This window comes from Pseudopipra pipra, chromosome 18 (genome assembly GCF_036250125.1).
Source record: "Pseudopipra pipra isolate bDixPip1 chromosome 18, bDixPip1.hap1, whole genome shotgun sequence".
Taxonomy (NCBI): domain Eukaryota; kingdom Metazoa; phylum Chordata; class Aves; order Passeriformes; family Pipridae; genus Pseudopipra; species Pseudopipra pipra.
In genome coordinates this window covers 11,675,295-11,699,608 of record NC_087566.1, presented here as the reverse complement: position 1 = coordinate 11,699,608, position 24,314 = coordinate 11,675,295, and the positions used below count along the sequence as shown (strand labels likewise).

Sequence of the window (24,314 nt, the reverse complement as noted above, 5' to 3'; positions counted from 1 at the left end):
TTGAGATGGGATCAAGAGGAGAAGCTGCTAAAGCTCCATTGATGGAGTGCTCGGAAAGGAGCACGGAGGAAGCAGGTCACAGTGGGGTTCTGATGGGGAGCATTCATGGCAGAAAGGAACAAAGAGCAGCAGCAACTCCTCAAAAAAGAGGAGGGAAGCAGCTGTTTGAATGATTCAGTGCAATAATATGGCAGAAGAGATTAACACTTCGTGGTCAGGCAGACAATTCCCCAAGCACTGTGTTTGTTAAAGTGAACCACACAGAGCAAAGGACTGAGAGGGAACAATGCTAAGTTAGTCCTAACGTGGTAGTATCTTAGTAAAACATGCATTTTCCCCTGAATCAAACAAATATTTAAAGTGGCATTTCCCCAGATATATCTGGGGGGAAACCAGCTGCATTACGAATTCCCAGTTTGCATCTAATCTTCATGTGAGGCCTCTCACACAGGGTGTATCAGCCAGGAGCTTGCAACCCTCCAAAACTGCAGCTGCACATGTCCCCCTTCTGCAAAGAGGAAAGAGAAAACAAACCCCTGGAGAAAACTACTTGGTTTGAAAGTAGAGTACAAAAAGTTTTCTTCTAGATGTAAAGCAATTTTCTCTCCAGTGCCAGTCAACAGCCAGGGATCACCAGAGCAGTGAGCTCTGCTGCTCCATGCAGGGTGTGACTGCTCCCCTTCTGTCTCATCACCTGAGGCAGTTCTTTGCCCTCTCTGCACCAAGCAGGCCTGGATTTATACCAAGCTACTGTTTCTATAAGCTGAAAGACAGTCAGCTGCCTTGTCAGGAAACACAAGAATTTGTAGCTACTTTGTCCCCAAAGAATGAAAAAGTGACTTCAGCATGGTCAAAAGCCAAGGTCTGTGCTACATAACCATATGGATTTTACAAAATATTGGTGCAGTTTGACACCATTTCTTCCTCTGTCACCTCCTCTGACTTTTTCCAGAGCATGTTGTGTTGCATTTCAGCCTTGACATTCATCTCTTCTGAATTTCTACCCCGTGCTGTAATTTCTTGGATCGCACAAGCGAAATGTTAATTCTTCTCTGATTGCTCCTGCTATGAAAAACATCTTGCTGGAAACAGAAATTTTTTTTTTTCAGATAATCATTTTACAAAATGTACTTTTGCCTCATTACAAAACATCTGGACAGGTCAAGACTAAGCTGTCTCCAGCTACAAACTACCATCAGTCTTCACATCCTCCCCCACACACTGAAGGTGTGAGTTGATTCCTGTTATTTTTTTTTGCTGGAGACAGTAGTTCATCCAAGCTGCTGAAGAGCAGGGCATCATCACTTTTTAAATCAGTTAAAAACATGTCTGTGTCACTGAAATGTTCCTGAATAACAACTAACTATTGTTACTTAGTGTATCAACTTCTGCCTCTTAGAGGACTTAATTCAGACAAAGTTCTGCTGATAAAGAGAAATGTATATATTCAGTGTTCACACTGAATGTCCTGCAATTACAGCCAATACCACCAATGAACTTGATTTTCTTGAATTACAGCTTTTGATAGTTTTTCACATAAGCTCTGGAAAGAAAACAATATGTACACAGACAGCAAGCCCTCCCCTCTCTCTGCACAGCTGTGAGCTGACCTGCAAGGCTGCCTTGGGGCAAATATTGAATCAACAGCATGAAATATTCAATGAGATTTAGAATCCTACTTTTAATAAAACAGCTCAGCATGGTGACAACAGATCTGAGTCACAAAGCAGTGTCACAAAGTACTGCTGTTCTCTCTCCTCTTCCTCTTGCCCCCCTGAGCAGTGGAAAGGAAGGGACAGTCATTAAAAAGACCCATTAAAGTAATTCTTCCATCTCTAAAAAGTCTCAAGCAAAAAGGCCCTTGATGATGCCCAAATATCACAGGAAAAGCTGTCTTATATCTACAGAGAAGGAAAGTGAGAATTGCTTTTCACCCCCAGCTATGTCACTGTGCCATAAAAGCAGACACTGGATAGGCAGGGTGGATAAATTTTCCTCAGACGGGCAGAAAGAATAAAACACTTAATCACTTTATATTCTCATGCAAAGAAGTGAATTCTAAATCCTTGATGATGAAGACTTCTTGCAAAACAGTCTTTCTCAAGCTGTTAATAGTTTCATAAGATAAAAGAAAGAGTAACAGAAAAAGAGGTTTTGGGGACTTTGCAACAAAATAAACTGTTGTCAGAATAGTGGTGATTAAAACACTATAAGTAATAAAACATACATATCTGTCCTATCCACAGGGAGTCTTTTCTTCATAAGAAGGATTTAAACAAGTGATATTTTAATCTTGTGAAAAAAATAATGTGATGATTTATTCATCCTGAATCATGAAAAATTCCATTTTAAGTCAGGAAACCATTTTCCACTAATGGAAGCTCAAACAGAAAATTTTCTGCCCGCTCTTCTGATAGAGAAAAAGTCAACCAGCAATACTGGCCCCACGAGAATGGAGCTGTGAGCCTGAACATCAAGGCCTAATGGCTGTAATTACTGATGTCCTTTTCTGATGGAGGTGAGTCTGCAGTTTGGTCTCCCTGGTCCTTGAACACATAAATTAACAGCCTGTGTATTAACTAGGAGGTGACTTCTCAGCTCCTGTGCTCCAGTTTAGCCTCCAGCCTGTCCCCCTCAGTGCCCTCTGCCCTTTGGTGCTCTCTGGAAAAGGAAGCATTAACGTGTCATTTATAAATATTCCCTATGTTCTTACCTAATTATTAGACAGGAGCCTCACTTTGCATCGCCTCATGTTTCAAAACAAGAAACTTCATCATCTCATGAGCTCCCAAGAGCTATGTAAGAAATGCAGATAATTTCAGAGAAACCCAGAGAATCCTTGTTTAGGAGGAGATTTAACTAACCGTGGGTTGAGCTGCGGAATGACAAATGCTCTGTGAAGTTTTGTTTCAAGAGGTGACATTCAGTTCACAGACATTTTCTTTGTAACTACTTCCTAAAATAGACATGGTTTACTTTACTCCCATTTTTTTTCCCCTGTTGCTAAATGATTGGCGTTTTTCCTATACGCATTAGAAGAAAAAGAATTAAAAAGTCAGACTCAAACTTAAAAATTAATAAAGAAAAACTGTTTGTTTGGACTTGGCATTTTTTTATTTTTTTCTTATTGCGCTTTCCTCTGTTAAACTGAGAACATTATGTGGAACAGACAAGCATTCAAATGTTTCTCCCCTTACTGCAGTATTTTAATGGATAAAGCAGGTTTGTAAGCCAGATTTTCTGCTCTCAGTTTAATCATACTATTCAATCATAAACTTAGATAAATAGCTTGACTGCTACTCTTTAAAGCACACACCTAACATAGTGATTTTGCAGCCAGAATTTCTTTTACATTTTAAATTCTACTTTTATTTCATGAGGGGATCATGCTCAGCCAAATGAAACCACTCCAGAGTGAAATCATATGTAGTGGGAAAGAAAGGATCTGTGCTGGGATCATATGAAAGCTTCCAGAGACGTGGAGTCATTTCCCAATCTGCTTAAGTCAATTCCCTTGAACTGACTTCTGTAAATTTGCTTAAGTAATTTGCTTAAGTAAATTCATAAGTAAATTGTCTAAATTTATATCGTTCAAAGTTATTCCACAGAATTCATTGGAGACACAGCAGGGTAAAAGAGAACAGATTTAACCCACTGCTGCCACACTCCCACATAACTGGAATAATCTACTCATCCATTCCTTAATATTAAACTTCCCCATTAATTAAAAGCCAGAAGAGAAATTATATTCCCAAAGCCACAGGTGTCAGAGGCAAGCAAGCAGTTTTCCTATCAAATTCAATGTATATCCCATTTCAGCAGAGCTGCACACATTCTGCACAACTCCTTACTACACCTCTTCCCCACAGACAAATATTCCATGTATTTCTACCTACACTATAACTTTGTTTCTAAGGATTACTCAGAGAATTTAGAATCCATACATAAGATACCCAGAGGCATATTCCTCACTGGTTAATGCCCTTTTTTTAAGCAAATTCACAAAAAAAGCAGAGTAGGTAACTAGATGTATTCCCATTGCCCCCGATCTTATAGCTTTATTAATTCTCTTTACAAACTTGTATGCCAGGCTCTCTTTTTAAACAGCTATTCCAATAATAAATTACATTCCTTCACTGGGAAATCAATAGATATTAAATACAGCAAACCACCATTTAAATAAAATATTTTATGATGTCAAAAGAGATTTTCTGATTGAACATGTTTGGTGATTTCAGAACGTTTTGGTGCTTGAAGGTTTTTAGCATTTGGAATTTTAAAAGGGAGTTTAGAAATCCAGTTAGGAGATCTACAAAGTGTTTCACCATCAGGTAACACTGAAATAAGGTTCTGCAACAAGCACATAAAATACCTCCCACCCTTACATTTAATTTTGCTTTCAAAAACACTGGGAAAATGATTATGTAGTCCAACGTGGGACCAGCTTCTAATTGAAGTCCACAGATTGTTGAGGGGAAAAAAAGAAACAATGAGACTGTGACTTTTCTAACCCTTCTCGTGGAGAAAGTATCTCTTGCATCTCTTGAGCTTCAGCCAAACTTACAGGTTTGTGCAGTTAATAAGATGTAAAACCCAGCAGCAGATTGTTGCTGCAGGCAGTGAATAAGCAGGTGAAGAGTTCCCCATCTTTCAGAGGGGTGAACCTGCTGTGCCTTCCCCATCTCCTTTCAGGGCTTTGTGCCCAAGAGCAACATCTAACACAGTCATTATCCCAGCTCAGCTTATTGGGCAGAATTCAAGATCATGCTCTCTGCACATTTTCATCTTCCTGCCTCGAAATTCTCAGAACTTTAAATATAAATGTATTTCCATGACTGACTTCGAACAGCACTGAGCTACTTTTTCGATGCTATTGGAATAGGATGTTTCTCCAACTTCTGCAAGGGTTTTAAAAAATAAATAATAACAAAAAAAATAAATAATAACACAAAAAACCCCTCACAACAACAACAACAACAACAAAACCCAGACATACACACACACAAAAAATGCCACAAACCAAACCCAAGTCACACCTGAACAGGCAACATTTCTATCTGTATACCATGGTACAAGCCATCTTAACAGTGAAAATTAAAAACCCAGGGGTTTGTTTAACAGCCTTCTAGTAAATCATCATAACTACAGCACGAGGAGGTGCCTGGATAAATAAAGCAAAGTGCAATTTGCAAAAAACTGTCAGCAAAACAACACACTTCACTCCTGTCCCTTGGGGATTTTTCATTTCCTTCCTGTAGCTTACTCCATCTTCATCAGGAGGCCAACAGCAAGAAGACAAACTGGCTCGAAAACAGTCATTGAAAGAAAAACATGACTCAGCACTTCGAAGAACATCTAAGAGATGTTTTCTAGGAAGCATTTAAGAATTGAAATCTTTCCTTTGCATTTCCATTCGGTGCTGTAAGTGGGTCAGAGATGCTGCATTCCTCTTGCCAGTTTGAACTCCACTCTTCTCCATTCCACTGACAAGACAAAGAGACACCTCTCCCCCCAAGAGCAAACAAACCCAGCTATTATTCCAAGTTTCCTGCTGGAATGTGCTGATTTGGGGAAACTGAAACACCTTACTGAAACTCAGCAGTTTTATTCAAATTTTTCTCCAAGTTTGCTCAGATTCTCATATTTCTTGGCTCTTATTCTCAGATTCAGAAAGCTCTGCTCTCTAGAAAGGGCAGTTCAGACTCGAGCAGGGATTTGAACCTGCTCCACTCCTACCCAGGAGGTGCTCTGCCCAACATACTTCTACCTGACCTTCTCTGGTTGTATTCATTCAGAACCCCTCAGTTACCTCAGTGTGGATTAAGAGCAAAAGCAAAAACCACAAATGAATTGTTTTTGGCCACTCTAATGAGAAAAAAGCAATTTATCCCACTCTGTTGCAGGCAGCACAAACACACCCTTAGAGCAGCACACACAGAAAGGCCTAAAGCTGCACTTGTCACTTCACCTTCTTCAACAACACCTGCACTAATCAGCCTTTTGCAGTGATGGAAACAGGACTCACAGTGCTTGGAAAAACATCATATTGTAGCCACAAACACCACCTCAATTGCTACAAAAAAATGCCCACAGAAATTATGAGAAAAATACAAAAAAGTCACCAAGGGCACCGAAGTTTTGAACAGTTTTGTGACCTAAACTGGTAGTTTCCATTTCACTTACCAATTTGTGGGTGAGCTGGATGGTGATGAGAGGAGATCCTGACAGGTTGTGGGACAACTTGGGCAGAGGTTCCACTTTGATAGAGATGAGATAACTGGTCGCTGAGATCATATAACCTTTGTAGGCAGCAGCTTCAGCAATCCTTGGGAAGAAGCAAATATATTAAAGAGGAATAACTTTTTTTTAGTTCATCCACAACACCCACAACAAAGGAACACGGGACCTCCTTTTTCCATTCAAGCCACTTAATTTCTCTGGGGGAGTGAGATCCTACAGGTCCTACAGGACTAGAAGCCATAGTATAGGGAACAAAGTGTAGGGGCCAGCTTTGAACACCTGGAGAGTTGGCATCATTAAGTACCCCTTCACTCTGCTCCTCTCTTGCTTTCAGCCTTGCTGAAAGTGCTTTAGGTAATTAGGGAGAATCCTATGAAGGAATCTAAAAATGCTCTCAGGAAAGCAACCTAAGTGAGGAGGAAAGTTGTGAGGGGTTTCAGGCTGACTAAAGACACACATCAGTGTGTAAGACACACATATATAATGCATATAAATATATACATAGGAATATGTTTAGAAGTAATTTACAGCTTTACTTTGGAAAATTGATTATGTCCAGTTAGGTTTGTTAGAGAATAAGTCAGGTCACAATACAAACAGCTGAACTCGACTAAATATCTGATTTGTCCAGGTAATACATTTATTTTTAGTCTGAAGTAATTTTGCATTACATAAGGACCCTCTTATTTCTGCTTTCAGCTAAAACATGATTTTGGCATTTTTGCACATTTAGGTGTAACTGAGATCCATTTGGCTGCAGGGTAAAATTTTTTACCCTACCAGTAACAAACTGTACAAGAGTAAAATGTTCCCTGTCATCTACCTTTGGAGCATGTGAAAGAATGGTATTGACTATGAGAAATATGAGCCAAAGCAAATTAACCACCACCATAGGCTTGCAAACACAGCCCACCACTGGAAAGAGCTGGCTTGCAAAGCACTTTAAAAGCCACGTTATTTACATTTGCCACCTGTTTGTGGTGCTTTCTTATTTTGCTTTCAGGAAACAAGAGAAAAAGCCATGTCAGACATTCAAATAACCACCCTGAGTTCCTTGGCAGGGTCAAATGGAACAGAACTCATTTAGCACAGCCCCAAGCACCAGCCCTTCCTTCTGACCTTAAAAAACCCATCAGTATCAGAGATTACTTCTGCTCCCAGCAACCAGCATCTGAGGGTAGAATTTGCTTCCTCTGTTATGAAAAGTTTAAGTTTAGAGAAGGACTAATAATGTTCAAACCTTTATCTGACATTTTGAGATTTCTCCTGCAAGGATTAAGTGGAAGGATGTTTTTTCCACACCCTTTATCTGGTGTTTTAATTTCAGAGAGCTTGGTGAATTTTGAAGTGTGAAAAAAATCTTCATCAAAAGCAGAAAATAGTGTTTCTGTGCATGCACAAGCCTTTCTTCACCATGGCCTTGGATGTGAGATGGCAGATTTACACAACCTGTACATGAGCAGAACTGGGCTCAAAGTATTGTTGTGTTTCAATTTTTTTTTTTTTTTTTAAAGAATCAAAAGTTACTCTCCTTAGAAACTGCTATTTATGTAGTCTGAAAATAGAAGTCATCTGTGTGTACAGCACAAAAGCTCCAAGAGTTTTGGGTTTGGTTTTCCACCACAAAAGAAAAAAAATGCCCCTTAGAAGAAAATGGACAGGGTTCAAATTGCAGGTGTTCAAGTAGCCCAGTGCTAGAGGGAACATTTAAAAAAGTCTTTAAAACAAACTACTCTGTGAAAAAGTTGTTATTCTACTGAAGAGTAAGCAAAAAAAGTTATAATAGCAGAGCACAAAAAAGAAAAGCCAGCAGAAGTGCATACTTATTTTTAAAGCATTTTTTCAATACCTGGGGTTTGATTCCAGAGAGGAAAAATCACTAAGCTAGAATTCCCTGTATTATTATCACCTTTTTAGATGCTGTTTTGGACAGACCTGCACCTACAATTTTATAGACGTGATTTTGCATTACACACTGCAAGCAGCTCAAGTACTTTGAATTAATTATAGAAATCTAGAAAACATTTCTTCTCCCATGTCTTTGTGCTTCTATTTAACATTGTGACAGGGCCAGATTCTTCTCTAAAAGAGTGCTTAAAACACACACAACTCAGGAGACCAGGAATGTTGTCCTATTCCACAAACTTCAGAGAATGTCCACAAATATGACACAACTGTTTTATTTTGCTATGTCAGAGCCCCAGGATATATGACAATATACTACAATACAGTGCTTTGCCATGCAGCATCTTTAATCATATTGTATTTGCTAAACTTTGACCTATGTCAGGACCATACTCAGTCTCTTTCTCCCTTTGAAAAATTGAGATTATTATTATCTTATTAGCTGATTATCTTAACAAATTGCATTGATCCTCCTGTCTGAAAAACAAAAGCCCTCATAAATTATTACCTCTATTTCTTCATGTCAGTATGAAATATTGCACATTAATGACATGGTTCCCTGGCAGCCACCTGCTGAGTGTCCTTTTGTTTGACAGAGCAGGGCAACCAACAGCACAGCTTGCTATGGATTTAGAAATGCTATTTAGTAGTAGCTGTGTGATTATTTCAGGGTGATCAACATGGATTGTGATCCAATCTGGATCAATCAAGCCAAGATTCACAAAAGAGTTCCTGTGACCATAAACTCCCTTGTCAGGAAAGGAAGGCAATCCCTGACATTGAGGAGAGCTGAAGTGCTGCATCTTTGCTGCTGTCAGAAACAACACAGAAAAAAATCACAGACTGGAAAAGACTGAAAGTGCAAACTGCTCTCTGTACCCCAGGGAAAACCAAAGGGAAACACAAAGTCATCCACTTGCCTGAAAGGAAAGTGTAATGATTTACATGAATGGCCTTGCAAAATCCCCTGGGGAACTGTATTGCAGGGAGCTCTACAGCTCTGCATTTACTTTATCTTATCTGCTAATGATTTCCCTGATGGAGTACATAAAACAAAGGGTCTTTAAAGCATTGCCTGGTCTCCTGTTGTAAAATTACCTTGCGGGTTTCTAGGATCAGGATTCAGATTTTGTTTTCTTATTTGTTTCATTTAAGTGCAAGCTTTATCTTGATACGTGTCAGGAGAGAAGACGCAATTTTCTTTTATGAGGCAGATTAAAATTATGATTTTTCTAGTGCCAGATCAGATGAATGGAAGGAGAAGACAAAGAAAGACAAACACGTCGCCGCGGGAATCTATTTTATTGCGACGTAAAATAAAACATCTAATGTAAACTTTAATCTTTGTCTAGTTAATGACTACATGTCCTCAACATTGTAATTTATTTACAGCTGATAACGACACGACTGCTATAAAGGTATATCACTAAGGTAATAAACAAGCTGTTAAAACATGAGAGCTCTGAGATACTTACTTGGTATCCATAGGGTTGATATTGTGAAAGAAATAATGCATGTCATGGTAAAGGAGGCCGACAATGGTAATCCAAGCTGTGGAAAGGGAACAGGAGTTATTCCTCAGAGCAACAGTTCTAAGCAAGGGGCATTTCTCTCCTAGGCTTGAAGCTCTGTGTTAATTAAGAGCCTTGATTTATGTTCACCTTTATATTGTTCTTTTAAGTAAGTGGAAAATCCTGGACACATTGTGCAGCACGAGAGATGGATATCAAAAGTAAAATAGGAGGAAGCCTGCCCTGCACAACCAAACTTCCAAAATAAGCTGCTGAAGTAATCAATTGTCACTTGTAAATCCCACACACAGCACCAGAAAGGGTCTCAGGACACACCAGAGTCGGTGTCTCTGTAACCTCAAGGCCACTTCACCACCACCTACACGAACTGGCAGCTTGTGTAACTCAAACACAGGCAACCAGTTCCCATGCTGGTTTTCTGTTTGCTGCCCACATTCCAGTATTTTTGGGCTCTCCAGTATCTGAGGGAAGAGACAGATGTGTATTTTCTAAGAGTGAACCACGCAGATGTCTTTTACTACCCCTTTTGCTGGGTTCCAAGTATTTATAGTGTCAACTGTTTAAGGTGATTTTTTTAGCTTAGCTCATCTGGGCAGTGTAGAAGTGTGGCCTGAGGGCTGAAATTTCTCAGAAGTGAGCTTTAGGTGGAAAAAGAATAAAACATTTAATGCACCGGATAATTTCGGGATACGAAGCATGACAACGTTCTGAAGAAAAAAAAACTCTGCTTGGTGAGAAATTTTATAAGTGGGAAAGGAAAAAAGTCCTCCCACATGCTGGTTTTGGCCTTACAGGTTGGTTTACAATTATAGTTGTTCAAACCTCAGAGCACTTGCAGTGTCCAGCCAGAGCCCCTGCCAGTGCAAAGCAACAAAGCTGTCATCACAAATCAGGCAGACAGTTCAGTAATTATTAGAGAATTTCTCTCTGCAGGTTATTTTCAGCTAACTTTGTGAAAAGGGACTGACCATCCTTTGACAGAGGTGACTGCAGAAAGGTCTGTGGGTGAGCAAATTTTGTGCGCTGGAATTTAGGGCACATAAGTCAGACTTTCAAAGATTTGAGGATGGGGGTAGATACTTTACTCAATCCCAGAGTAAGACATAGATAATTAACTTCAAATAGTTATTTTAGAGTCTTGAATAAAGCTGCAGTTTTTTGCCATACCTTGCTTTTGAGATTATTAAAATGTTGGCTTAGGTATGGATTTCTGAGTGCTGCCTTTTTGCCATGACTGCAGCCTATATCTTCATTTCGTTTCTGTAGCTGCTATTGCTTAAACCTGTCATTTTATCATTTAATTTTACACAAAAGAGCAATTTTGCGTGAAGGGATAAGCAACACCTAATCTGACAACCTGGAATTTCTTAAAAATAACCAGTTCAGATGATTAAAACAAATTTACGAGATTAAGGCTTCTCTAATATAAAAATGTGTCAAAATTAAATGGCTTCAGTCTCTGTGGCCCAGCTCTATTATTCAACATTAATTCAAGTAATATGAAAACTCTACCATTGGTATGACAGGACAACTGCTGCTTCCTCAGAGCCAGTACAACCAAGAGGGATCAAATCAGTTACTTGGAAAAATAAAGTGAACCAAAACTCGTTTTCAAGCAAAACCATTTTTGGATACTCTGTGTACATGACTCCACTCCTCCCTTTAATCTTTTCCTTACCTTTTTCATGGAAAGCTTCACTGGGAATGGAAATATAACTCTGCCCCCGAGATGGAAATCGATAGTGGGACAAATTCAGAGTCTGAGGATGCATTTTGAGTACAGTGTAATCTGTGTGATAACCCAAACAAAAATATCATAAAATCAATAGCCTCTACGACCTACTTGACTGTTTAACTAGACTTCCCTAATAGCTGTTGCAAGTCTTGAATTTAAAACCCCATATGTTTGCAGAAAATATAGTAAATTCCCCAAGTATAAAATTGCCTTTTATATCTGACTCCTTTATGACAGAAAAGGTGCTACGTGCACTGTTAATATGCCATGGATCACTTCACCCAGCCTCAAACACTGAGCTTACCAGGGCAAGCAAAACAGATTAATAGCTCTCTTCCACTGACATTTGAAGGCATTATTTCAGTCCTCCATTTGAGAATTCCAGTGTCCAGGAGAGCACATGCAGTGATTAATGCTGCTGGGGACTGCTCAGGTTATTTACCCCTGAAGGTACAGCAGAATGCCAGAAGAAATAAATTACCTTTGATACCTGTAGCATCCAAAGATGCAGATGAAGTGAGGGTGCTAGGACGTTAAAGAGCAGTAAAATAAAATTCTGCAAAAAGGTCAAAGCTATTCCTATTATTTTCAGCCTCTTGCAAAAATTAAGGTTTTGTAGCACCCAGACATCTGTGACTTCGAAGTGCTGCATAAGAGCTCTGGGCCCTTTAACTCTGTTAGCATAGTATTACCAGATTCTCCACATATAATTCATATTCTGAGTTCCTCCCCACATAACCTCGAGGGAGTTCAAGCACAGTCAGAGCCGATTACCTCTGGACTAACTGCTCACTCATCTTTCTACAACTGAAGCTCTGGTTTGCATTCAGAAGAGAAAATCACCCAGCTTGATTCCCTCCCCTGTGTTGGCAGAGGAGGGGCTGCAAGCATAGAAGCATTTGGGACACCCAGGCAGCCCAGATGGAACATCCCTGCTCAATCCCACCAGAGGGAATGTCCCTGCTAAATCCCACCAGATGAAATGTCCCTGCTAAATCCCACCAGAGGGAATGTCCCTGCTCAATCCCACCAGAGGGAATGTCCCTGCTCAATCCCACCAGAGGGAATGTCCCTGCTCAATCCCACCAGAGGGAATGTCCCTGTTAAATCCCACCAGAGGGAATGTCCCTGCTAAAACCCACCTGCCACAGGGGACGTGCCCTCGATAGTGGAGGGAGAGGAGTCCTCGTCCAGGTTGCGCGTCACGTGAGACATGACGGTGTCCACGGTCTGGATCAAACTGCCAAACACGTGAGCTATCTGAGGGGGGAAGGAAGAGAAGGTTCTGCAGCAAAGGAACTGCCACTCACAGCACAAAACTCTGCCAGGTTAAATCCCTGCCTGACTCATCATTCGACTGCCCCGAGCCAAACGTGGCCTTTTCCACGTCTAGTGGGTAAAATGTTACACAAACTGATGCCACCCAGAGCCCAACTGTATAAAATACTATGTTTTATGGAATGTCTCCAAATGACTGTTGCTCCCACCAGCATTTGACAGTCAATTATACTGAGGATTCAGCAGAATGAGGCCAAGAACTGTGAAGAATTTTTTTGACAATACTTAAAGATCAGTTTCAGATCTGTGTTGGAACACAAGATGAGAAACTACAGTTTCATCTTATTAAAATGCTCCTTTAAAGTATAAAGCTACTTTAACCCTGCAGGTTGAAACCTGATCCATAAAATCTCAGAGTTAATGCATGTTTCAGTTTTATCTGAAATCCATTTACATCAGAGATGATCAAGGATTTCAGGCTAAGAACTTAAATCAATTAGACATCTTTTTGTCTTAAAAGCATTTTAGACTTCAATGAGACCTTGATTTGCTTTAGCCTCTCCTTCTCTCAGTTTAAAAGCTCCCTGTTCTGCAATCTGTGCTGTCTTAGGACTCAGGCAAAAATCTCAGGAAACTCCTGGATTCACCCTGCAGGTATTCCTTGGCACAATAATAGGTAGACTAGAAAAGAAAAAACATTGATACAGGTCATTTTTCCCCATATCAGGTCTAATCTCTCTCAAAGCTTCAGATCACAAAACAGGTAAGCACCACCACATATTTCATGTGCATTGAAAAGCATCAATCTACCAAAAAATATAAACCTTTAAATATCAGAGGTCAGTGCTAAAAAAGGAGTGGTTAAACACTTACTTTAGTGACAATGTTTATTATTTTATAAGTACAGTTTTGTTTCATTCATTCTGAAATATGTGGAAACAGCAGCAGATAAAGTTCCTTTATTTTAACCCTCAAGAACATATTATACAAGAGAATTAGATAATTTTTTCCCCGTGTATCTTTACTGCAAATATGGAAGTGACAGATAAGAAAATAAGTAAGTCACAGTGCCAAAAAAGCCCTAACAAGCATAATAATAGAGTCAACCAGTTCCATTACCATCCATATGAATTTATGCAACCAAAGCAAGCTACAAATCTGAGCCCATTTGTCTTACCTGTGGTCCATCAGTCAGGTTGGGCAATAACATAAAGTCTTCAATAGCTTTCAAAAATGCCTAAAGGAGAAATAAAACTCCATTATTTGATTATTTATTAATCAGTTACATCTCCTGGCAAAGGATCCAAGGCAGGTCTCTGCTAGGATTTGTCTGAGGTTTATGCCAACATGACAAGCCCACTACCATTCAAGTCACAGATCCATCTCTACCTGCCAGCACTCTCACCATGTTCTGCATGGTGATATTTTAAAGTAATTATTTATTTATTAAAAGCAACACCCAGAGTGCAGTGATTACCCCACAGTTGAGCTGACACTCAGTGAACTTATTGGGAACTGAACACTAAAGTGAACTTATTCTCCCATTTTGTCTGAACTCATATGACATCAATAGAATCATGGAATGGTTTGGGTTGGAAGGGACATTAAAAATCATCTTGTTCTAGCCCCGCTTCCATGGGAAAGTTTCCAATATCCCAGGTTGCTCCAAGCCCTGTCCAACCTGGTCTTGGACACTTCTGGGGATGGAGCACCCACAGCTCCTCTGGGCAACCTGTGCCAGGGCCTCACCACCCTCCCAGGGAAGAATTTCTACCTAATATCCAATCTAAACCTACTCTCCTTCAGTCTGAGGCCATTCCCCCTTGTCCTGACACTACAGTTCCTGATAAAAGGTCCCTCTCCATCTTTCTTGTAGTCATTTGGTCTTAAATGACTACATTTTTCCACAGCACTAGATAGATTTCCCCTCAGTTAGTACAATTTATTAGCTGCTTAACTTTTGCACTTAAGGTTTGGGTTTAGGGTCAAGAGCTGTCACAGTGGGCACCAATCAAGTGCTCAGCACAATATAGTCACAGTCCTAAGGAGCCTTGCCAATACACACAAATAGAAGGAGAAAAGGAAGCACAGAAAATGGCACTGAAAATTAAAAGAGAAAACCCCACAACTCCTGCTTAAACTTATCTATTGAAATGTCTTTATAGAACAACTGAATATAGAAGAGGTTCCACTGTGAAGCGTGGAAGACATGACACAGCAAAACACAAACCAGATCTGTCAGAAGCCATTCATTATAAATGCGTGTCAGGAATCAGAAAGTTTATTGCGTATCACTTAAATCAAATTTCCTTGTGCTGTGAGGCGTACAACAATCAGGACAGAGATAACTCCACAGAAAATCACATGCATGCTCAGTGCCTGCCTTTCAGGGAATTAGCTGCAGACAATACAAAGCCCAGCCATCAATCAGACAAATGACAGAGTCGGGATGTATGATCAGGACTCCCTTGTGTTTATTTCCCAAAATAGCTTTGCTGAAGATAATCATGTCCCACATTTTTGTCTGCAAATCACTTTCATGGCAGACAAAGCAGCATCAGACAGCATGAATGAGCAACCAAAGAGCAACTGGAACCATGTGGGAAACAGGTATTGGTGTCTGGCGGGGCCATGTTCCATTTGTGGTTTAAAGCCCACACAAATTTTTCAGTAAAACAAAGGAAACGATGTATTAGAGCTTTTTAGAAGGGGTTTTGCTACATATTAAACTGTGATCCGTGAAATCCGAGCTTTACGGTTTGCAAACGCCAAGCTTTTAACCCGACCTATCAATTGCTGTCCCCGTGTCGTTTGCAGAGGCATTTATTTATTTTGTTTGTCTGAGTAAAGCATCCTCCTCACCCTGGTATTACCCGCGGGCTTAAAGGAACAATCACCAGCGGGGCCAGAGCTGATTACTGTAACAATAGCTTTCTAGCCTGCTGAAATCAGGGAATTAGATGCCCATCATTTTACAGCAGGCTAACTTTATGTTAGCAGAACATGACCCCACAGTCTCAGCTCAGACTGCAGAAAATGCCACCTTCTTTTTTCTCTCTGTGGATTAGCTTAAGTTACTTAGGTTGGGAAAGATCTTTAAGATCACTGAGTCTAACCAGTAACTCAGCACTGACAAGCCCACCACTAAACCATGTCCCCAAGTGCCACATCTACACACCTTTTAAACACCTCCAGGGATGGTGACACTCCCACTTTCCTGGACAGCCTGTTTCAGGGCTTGACAACCCTTTCAGTGAAGAAATGTTCCCTAATATCCAATCTGAACCTCTCTGGCGCAACTTGAGGCCGTTTCCTCTTGTCCTATTGCATGTTATTTGGAGAGAGATAACTCCCACCTGGCTACAACCTCCTGTCAGGGAGCTGTAGAGAGCAACAAGGTCTTCCCTGAGCCTCTTTTCTCCAGGCTGAGCCCCCTCAGCTCCCTCAGCTGCTCCTCACCAGATCTGTGCTCCAGACCCTTCCCCAGCTGTCATCCCCTGGACATCCTCCAGCACCAAAATGTCTCACAGTGAGAGATCCAAAGGCACTAAATAATATCTTCAAGAACCAATGAGATCTCTAAACCATCCTCTCTGGTTGAAGCTCACTTTCTGCTACCCCCCTAAAGCAGCCACTGCTTTTTTACACGTATTTTCTCTAACAAGCCAAAACTTTAAAAAACGTGTTTGATATTTCCAGGTTCTGGAGAAACTTCAGTGCCACCTGGTGTGAGAGACACTTACCTCTGTGAGGCTCAGAGCAGTGTTTTGTGACAGGGACTCGTTGGGCAAGCTGCAGGACACATTCTCCAGGTACCCCAGCGTGGCCTCGGGGGAGTGGAAATTCTCTCTCTCCTGGGTGAGGTTGGTGATGATGGGTCGATAGGCGTTGGTGGAGAGCTACAGCAGAGGCACAACTCAGCACAGGTTATCCCATATGGACAGCAGGATTTATGGGTTTAGCCCAAAAAGGGAGCTCAAGGCACAGCACGCTGCTGTGGTCACACACAGGAGGCTACAGGAGCCAAGGGAAAAGGAAAGCACACAGATGGATAAGATGGATAGATGGATAGATGATAGATAGATAGATAGATGATAGATAGATAGATAGATGATAGATAGATAGATAGATAGACAGATGACAGAATAACCAGAATATTCAAAGATTAATTTTTTCATTAGCCATTGCTATCTGCCAGGGTTTCCTGAAAGCATCAGTGAACAAGAACTAACAGAACTCTGATACTGCAGAAAGCAAGAACATGACAATATACTGCAACAGCTAATTGCACATGGGCTGGTTACAGCTAATTGATCACAGCTAATTTTATCTATTCTCCATATGAAAAAATTGGTTTTATTTTCATCTTTTTCAATGCACCTTCACTAAACAAATGAAAACCAGTTTTGTTATCGTGGTGGGATTTTTTTTTCCTAATTTTAAAAGAAACAAAAGGAAAAATTATCAAAGTGATTTTTCATGTCCTACATCTTCAAAGTTAAATGTAATACTTCAGAAGTTGCTACTTTTTTCCCTTTTTTTAATATAAAAATTATTTTATTTAACAGTTAATTTCTTTCATCTGTCTTCCTTTAGGAGTTGTGTAGTACTTCCATCTTTCCATAGTGGCTAAAAATTCTCCCTATGCATATCCAAAATATATATAATTGGGGTACTAAGTGCCATTAATGCAAACTAGGAAGTGAGACATCTCTGTATGTAATATATGCACATTCTCACATCACAGAAAAGAGTTAGGAGGACTGTCCTACCACAGGTTTTGTAGTGGTTGTCATCAGAGACCACGGAATTGTGGAAGAAAGCAAAACTTGCACCCCTGGAAAAATAAAAACACAAATGAGAGCGTTAACAAATCTGACATTTAAATATCATATACATATTTATATATATATTTTTTTTCCCTCTGCAAGTTGAATCAGTTCTACCTGGAAGCAACAGATTTGCTGTTCTGTAGATTTTACTTATTTTCATTACTGCAGCTACACATGCTTGTTTAAGACACTTAATTTTCCAATTCTCTCATCAATTTTATTTCCTCACCTTTGTGTGGATGAGCACTGCAGCAGTCTAAATCTTAAACACTCAAATCTTTGTTTGCAAACAGGAATTTCAAGTGCTATAATTTAATTTCAAAGAGGGCAAGTGTACAGTTGAAACACTGGAATCCATCTTTGTCCAACAGCTCTTCCCCCCAACAGGCTCGGAGGCCCCAACTCTCTCTGCAGGGTTTCAAAAGGGAGCTACAAACATCAGTGTCCACCAACCAGATGTTTTGAGCCCCAGTAAGACTCTTTCCAAACCAAAGTAGAGAGGGGAGGAGTAAAAACTTAAGCCCTGAGCAGGATTTGCTTTTGTGGGAAGGGCTTTCCACGGTGCCTTGGTTATTTATTGGAGTGAAGATGGGAAAATGGGGGAGCCGAGGGTGGTTGCTGCGAGTTCACAAGGATTCAAGGGGTTAAAGAAAAAGAGTTCCCTTTGTATTTACAGAAGCCATAGTTCTGTGACAGTGAGACAGGGCACACATATAGATGAACCAGGGCAATTCGAAAATCTGCCGCTCTTGAGTTCAGCACCGTAACATTCTTCTTGAGATACATTAATCAAAGAGTCTGATTTATGGTAGCTTTGAGTTGGATGGTGTTATAGTAACCCTCAATTGTTGTGAAAGATACAGCAGCCAAATACAAAAGCATTTTTTCCAACATGACTAGAGCATTATAAATTTTTTTTTTAAGTTTTTAAAGCTATTTCCTGTATCAAATGACTACCAAATGAATAGTCTCACAATCAGAAGTTCTGAAGATTTTCAGAGGAATCACTTTTTAAAATAAAAAGGCTTTAATATAAAATACTTGAGTGAAGTTCCTACTATTTGTGTGGCAAATCAAATAGATTGCTTCATTATGTACCAGGTGGAAGGTTTTCTTTTTCAGTGACGCCAATTCCGCATAAACTACTTAATACTTTATTTTTTATAAAACACATTTTGTATATATTTGATTGGCATAATCAAACTTTGAAGTCACAAACAAGCACATTCTCATTTCCAGGCACGCATCAGAAGTTGTGTGTTATGAAAATGGTTCCCATGGGTTTAAAAGCACATGAGTTATGGGTGTAACTGCTTTAGCTCTCGGAAACCTGGTAAGAATAAACGAAGGCAGGGAAACTTCCAGCAAAGCCAAATGTTCCAGGTGCCCCATAGCTTTATTCCTAAAATGGATGCTTTCTAATTGCTGCTCACACTTAATAGCAACAGTCCTTCCTGTAGTGAAAGGTTTATTACAAGGATCCATAGAACCACTGACAGGATTTACTGGCCAGACTTTGTCTTTGTTCTAATCCTGATTCTTTGCCTTTTCTATTACATTTCAGCTGATCTCTTTTTCTATTACCTTTCAGCTGATCTCTTTTCTTTTAGTTCCCAAGCAGTTAATAAGTCTCTTTATCACTTCAGGTAAAGGAACCCCAGATGAAAAGGCTGCACATCCAAAGGCAGCCGAGTGTCCCGGCGACATTCAGAGCTGACATTTTGCGCCTCTGAAAGTTGTGCTGAGTAGCTGAGAGATGTAAAACAAATGCAAACCCTGCACACTAAGCATTTATAAGTCAGCAGCTTTAGAGATGATGAACTCTAGCCATGCAGACACTCACCAACAGCAGCTGTGAAGTACTGCTCGACCTCCCGGGGGGTCAGTGCCCTTTCCCAGATGATGAATTCATCGAAGGCCCCGTTCACGTAGCGCTTGCTCTGCTCCCCCTCTGTCCCCGTCAGGAGATTGGCACTGGGGTCTCCATAATCATAGAACACTTTCCCATCTGGGTCAGTTGTGTTCAGAGTTCCATTGACATAGACTTTCAGCCCTTCTCTTGATTTCCAAGTAAAGAGAATGTGAGTCCAATAAGGACCTGCAGGACATTAAAAGTCGCAGCAAAAGCCATGAATCAATCCCATTTGGAGCCTTTCCTGTTCAGGGTGGTTTTGCTGACTCTTGCAGTGGTGTGGAGCTGCATAGGAAGTGCTAAGAGTGACTTATGGAATGCTGATGCTGTGTATATTAATCTTTATACCCATGGGGAAGCCCATGCTGTGGCAGAATGCCTGCTAGCTTTTGTCTGAACTTGGGCTCACTGCAGCTCCATAAATTACAGCTGTTGAGTATTATTGGCCAAGATTTGAGGTCTCTTCAATACTGTCTCAAAACTCAGCTCAGCAAAAACAGCATAAAGGCTGCAAGAACTGGGGAACAAGCAAACAGACTAATTAAAAGCTGTCACAGTTTCTTTGTTATGCTTGAGAATTAGAAAACATAATACTAATTTCCAGTAGGATTGGATAAACCACAAAAGTGTGAATTATTCTTACCATTTTGCAGCTTTTCTCTTAAAATAAGATTTCTAAACTGATCCATTAAACTTTGCAAAACTCTGCTACTATGAGGTTAGAAAGTCCTATTTTAACAATGCACAGGTAGTCAAATTAGGGCAAAAAAATATTATTGAATGTCAGTAGCATGATCAGAAGACCAGAATTTGTTCCAGTCATTAGGTATTACAATACACAGTTTAGATAGAAGCAGTAAGATATGTGATATACCAGAATGTTTATTAATACTATGGCATGGCATAGAAAACTTGACACTCAACAGATAACAAAATTATGAAAGCACTAAACACCCAGTCAGATAGTTACCAAATAAAGTCTTAATTCAGGAGGCAGCAAAGACAGCCCACCAGTTTTGGAATATACTGAGAACTGTCAGGGATTAACCAGCATTCTTTGCTCATGTTTCCATCTAAACATGCATTAATCTATTGATGTCAATAGTTCAGAAACAACTGGAAGCTGGATCCAAGGCCTGTTACCGAATGGCAAATGTTCTACAATAAAATATCACTTTTTCAGTTTGTACTTTATCTCTCTCTCCCCTCATCAAGAGAATTCTCAAGCACAGAGATCTGTAGCTATTTTTATATATCTACTTCTCTTTCCTGATGTTGTGCTCTTATCACTACCTCTGTCTGCAAGCATAGAGCAAAAAGTAACAAAGAAATTATGTGGGTTTTTTTAAATTATAAACTGTACCTGGTGGGCTAAAGCTTGCTTTCCACTTCATCATTGCATTCCCACGGGTGTAAAATTCCACTGAGCCTTCACCTTCATTTGAACAGATTTTGAAACCACTGGAAATCACCCGTCCACCAGAGGCAGGGAGAAACTTGGCCTGTTGGTCTTGAGTCTTCCAGAAAAAGGAAAATGTTACTCCTGATAAAAGCAAGTGAGAGGAGACTTTAATAAAATAAAATAAAAAAAAAAAAAAAGAGTGCAATTAAAAATTTCCAATATGTAGAATACAGCCAGTGGGAATGCTTTTGAGGCCAGATCATCTGCTAGCATAAACAAGGACAGGGTTTTTAAAATCAACAATGCTCTAACAGTTTAAGCCAAATAAACATCTCTCCCTGTTTTGCATCACATGTGCACACACAGGACACAGCAAGAATCAGTGTCCTGAGCAGCTTCTGTCAGTTAAAGCCAAAGGTTTTTGATCACAAGTCTCTTTCTCCCAGATTTATGCTTCCTTTCCCTCTGCCTTGTCTCTCCATTCTTTTTACCCCTCCTGTGATGATCCCCTTTTCCTCCCGTGATCTTCACTTATTCCAGAACACCCATTGCTCCCATATCCCCATATCCTCCACCATATCCAACACCTACATTTTTTTTGGTGTTCACCCAACACCATCACAGCCAGAATTAGTGCATTGACCATTTCCAAGCTACTGATGCACTGCCTGGCTGCCCTCACTTATTGAGTAGCACTCATTGCTAACCACACTTTAATTCTTTAAGCATGCTATTACATGTGTTTTCACACTTCAGTGCTCCAATAACTCCTGAAAGCAAAGAACCAGTGTAAAAGAACAGAATAGCTACACATGCAGAGCCACAGAAAAAATTCTGATGTCCCCACCTACACAAAAACAAAAGAATTCTGCTCAAATGCAAGTGCAGTCCTGCAAGTCCACGTGTGATTAGCTTTGTCCACAAATAATGCTGTTTGATTCACAGTAAATTTTACTACTGAACTGTAAAATGGAGGAGCTCTTCAGATTATACCTTAGGAAATATGATTTCCATAAGACAGTGGTTTCTTTATTAAAGGTCACCTCAAAAGGCTTAACTGAAACACAGGCAGCAAATCAGATCTCCCTCACACTGCAAAACTTCTCCTGGCTCTACTGGAGAGGTTCTACAGTCAAATACAAAGAAAATGGCTTGACTAAAGAGCTCCTAAAAATGTTCACCTCAGAATTCACAGTGCAAAGTGCTAACAGTAAAATTTGAGTTCAGAGCAGGTTGAGGAAAAGTTTCTAAGTACGGAAGTGGAAGAGCTTTTGCCTCCAGGGATCACAGTGAATTAACAAGGCAATGACCCTGAAGATCACCTTATCTAAACTGCCTGCTCAAAGCAGGCCCAATTTCCGAGGTAGATCTTGTTGCTCAGAGCTCAGCTGGGATTTTAACATCACCCTGGATGCCTCTCTCTGTGTAAACCACCCCAATGCTTGGCCACCCACATCGGGGAGAATTTTTTTTCCTTAGATCTAATCAGCATTTCCTGAGCTAAGATGTGCCTGGGTTGCCTGGCACATTTTCACTGTGCATCTCCAAGATTTTTTGGCTCCATCTGCTTCTATAACCACTCATCAGGTAGGTGGAGGCAGCCCTTAGAATCCACATTTCTTCACGGTGCAAGGAAATGCTCCAGCCTCCCCTCCCATGTCCTACCAGCCTCATCCGCCAGACTCACTCTGGCTTGTCAGCACCTCCTTTGTGTCAGGGGACAGAAATGGGACATAGCACTTCAGAAGAGTGCTGAACAGAGGGGAATAATGGAATAATCACTTCACTTAACCTGCTGACTATGCTCTTTTTTTACGTTTAGTCAAACCAGCTATCTGGATGATTTTATAGTTAGCAGTTCAGAGGCCCTCCAAGCAGTATGAACTTTGCCAATTTGCTACCAGATAGCCCAGGACAAGTTAATGAAGCTCTCAAACTACTATGTACATTTCTTGTTAAATCCATAGATTTTTACATGTTTCATAGTTTTATGATCAAAGATAGAAAAGCCTCAGACAGTTCACGATAGTCATCAGAAATGCTATATATGGTGCATAATTTTTTTTTATTTCACATAACCTTTTTAATAAAATTAACTTAGCAGAAAAGCTAAAAATTGTTACAGAATAAATAATTTAACTAAGTCCTATCTTCCTGTCTAACTGATCTTTGTGTCCATCCTCATGACAGCAACCGTCAGTTTGCACGGTCTGCATCCCATTCCCTTTATGCTTTATACATGATAAAATAATCACCATGGAAATGACCAACAAACATCACTGGCCTCCTAGAAATCAATCAGTGAATGAACATCATCAGCCTCAGTTTGCTTGATCTTGATGGGTGTGGGTTTAAAGCTGTAAAAATGCCGTGGACTCCCTGCTGAAGGATTTGAGGTGTCAGGCAAACAGGCTGCAATATCTTCATCAGCAGGTAAATCTGAGTTCATGTTTCAGCTTCTTTACCACACCAGGAGCAGGCTGAAACACTGACCCTACTCTTGTTCCAGAAAGCCATGGGTGTCCCTTGCACAGCACCCTCCACCCCCCTGGTGACACCAACCAGGTGACACCAAGCCTGACCACGTTCAGCTACTCCTGCTGTTCACGTGATCCCTCTATCAAAGCCTCTCACAACCTTATTCCACTTCTGAAACGCAGGGAATTGCTGTTATTCCTTCTTTACAGGCTGGGAGATGCAGTTTAAGTTATGTAGGCAGTGAGACTTAATTTTGCAGCCTGTCTGCAGTGGAGCTGGTTTGTCCCATCTTTGACTGTCTGTCCTACTGGAATGTCCTATAGGAACTGATCAACCTGTGGCCACGGGAAAACTGCAACTAAATCCTCATTATACCTTGGATCAGGATATTCCAAAACTAAAAGTAAAAATTAAAGTCAGGCACGCAACAAACACCCAACTTCATGAAATGTTATGTTGCACAGAGCTTTTTTAAATCTTTTTTGAATTTCAACTTCACATAAATTGGCTAAATCCGGCTTCTCCTCATGTGCTCAAACCAATGATCACGAGAACATTCTCTTGCATCTTCCACAAATGTTTCTTTTGACTGAAAATACCACTCCAACGAGCCCAAAATTGCTCACAGAAAAGCCATTGTTTGAGAACTACTTGAGAAAGAGCAAGGCGGGGGAAGGGTGTTTCGACGTTTCAAAAGCGAGAAGAATTTGTTTTCTCAAGTAAAAATAACAGTCCTGAGATGTTATGAAATTATTAGCCTAGGAAAAAATAGTGGGATTTTTGTTTCATAGGTCAGAGTATTTCATCTGGAAAGATCCCAAGACCATTTCGTTCCCCTGGTTGAATGTACTCAACACCAGTTTCACCCAAACACAATCAAGGGATGTTTTAGCAACAACAGGCTGGAATAAAATTACCTTTCATCATAAAATTACACCTTATCCCTGCCACAGGTGTATTTGATTAAAAAAGACACTCCCTTTAGACAAAAGAGTGTTGG

The 24,314-nt window shown here is 40.3% G+C and overlaps 1 protein-coding gene across 2 annotated transcripts in view; it reads right to left on the bottom strand.

The window, feature by feature from the left end:
• The window catches only part of ADGRD1 (adhesion G protein-coupled receptor D1), a 137,949-nt gene that overhangs the window by 102,173 nt on the left and 11,462 nt on the right, over positions 1 to 24,314 (bottom strand). For both annotated transcript variants that reach the window (XM_064675229.1, XM_064675228.1), the window contains 9 exons: positions 20,798 to 20,977; positions 19,366 to 19,620; positions 17,463 to 17,527; positions 16,434 to 16,589; positions 13,868 to 13,927; positions 12,555 to 12,672; positions 11,356 to 11,466; positions 9,621 to 9,696; positions 6,184 to 6,325 (listed from right to left, as the gene is read on the bottom strand). In XM_064675229.1, coding sequence (XP_064531299.1) covers positions 6,184 to 6,325; positions 9,621 to 9,696; positions 11,356 to 11,466; positions 12,555 to 12,672; positions 13,868 to 13,927; positions 16,434 to 16,589; positions 17,463 to 17,527; positions 19,366 to 19,620; positions 20,798 to 20,977 — 1,163 coding nt within the window. The remainder of the gene's footprint in view (positions 1 to 6,183; positions 6,326 to 9,620; positions 9,697 to 11,355; positions 11,467 to 12,554; positions 12,673 to 13,867; positions 13,928 to 16,433; positions 16,590 to 17,462; positions 17,528 to 19,365; positions 19,621 to 20,797; positions 20,978 to 24,314) is intronic.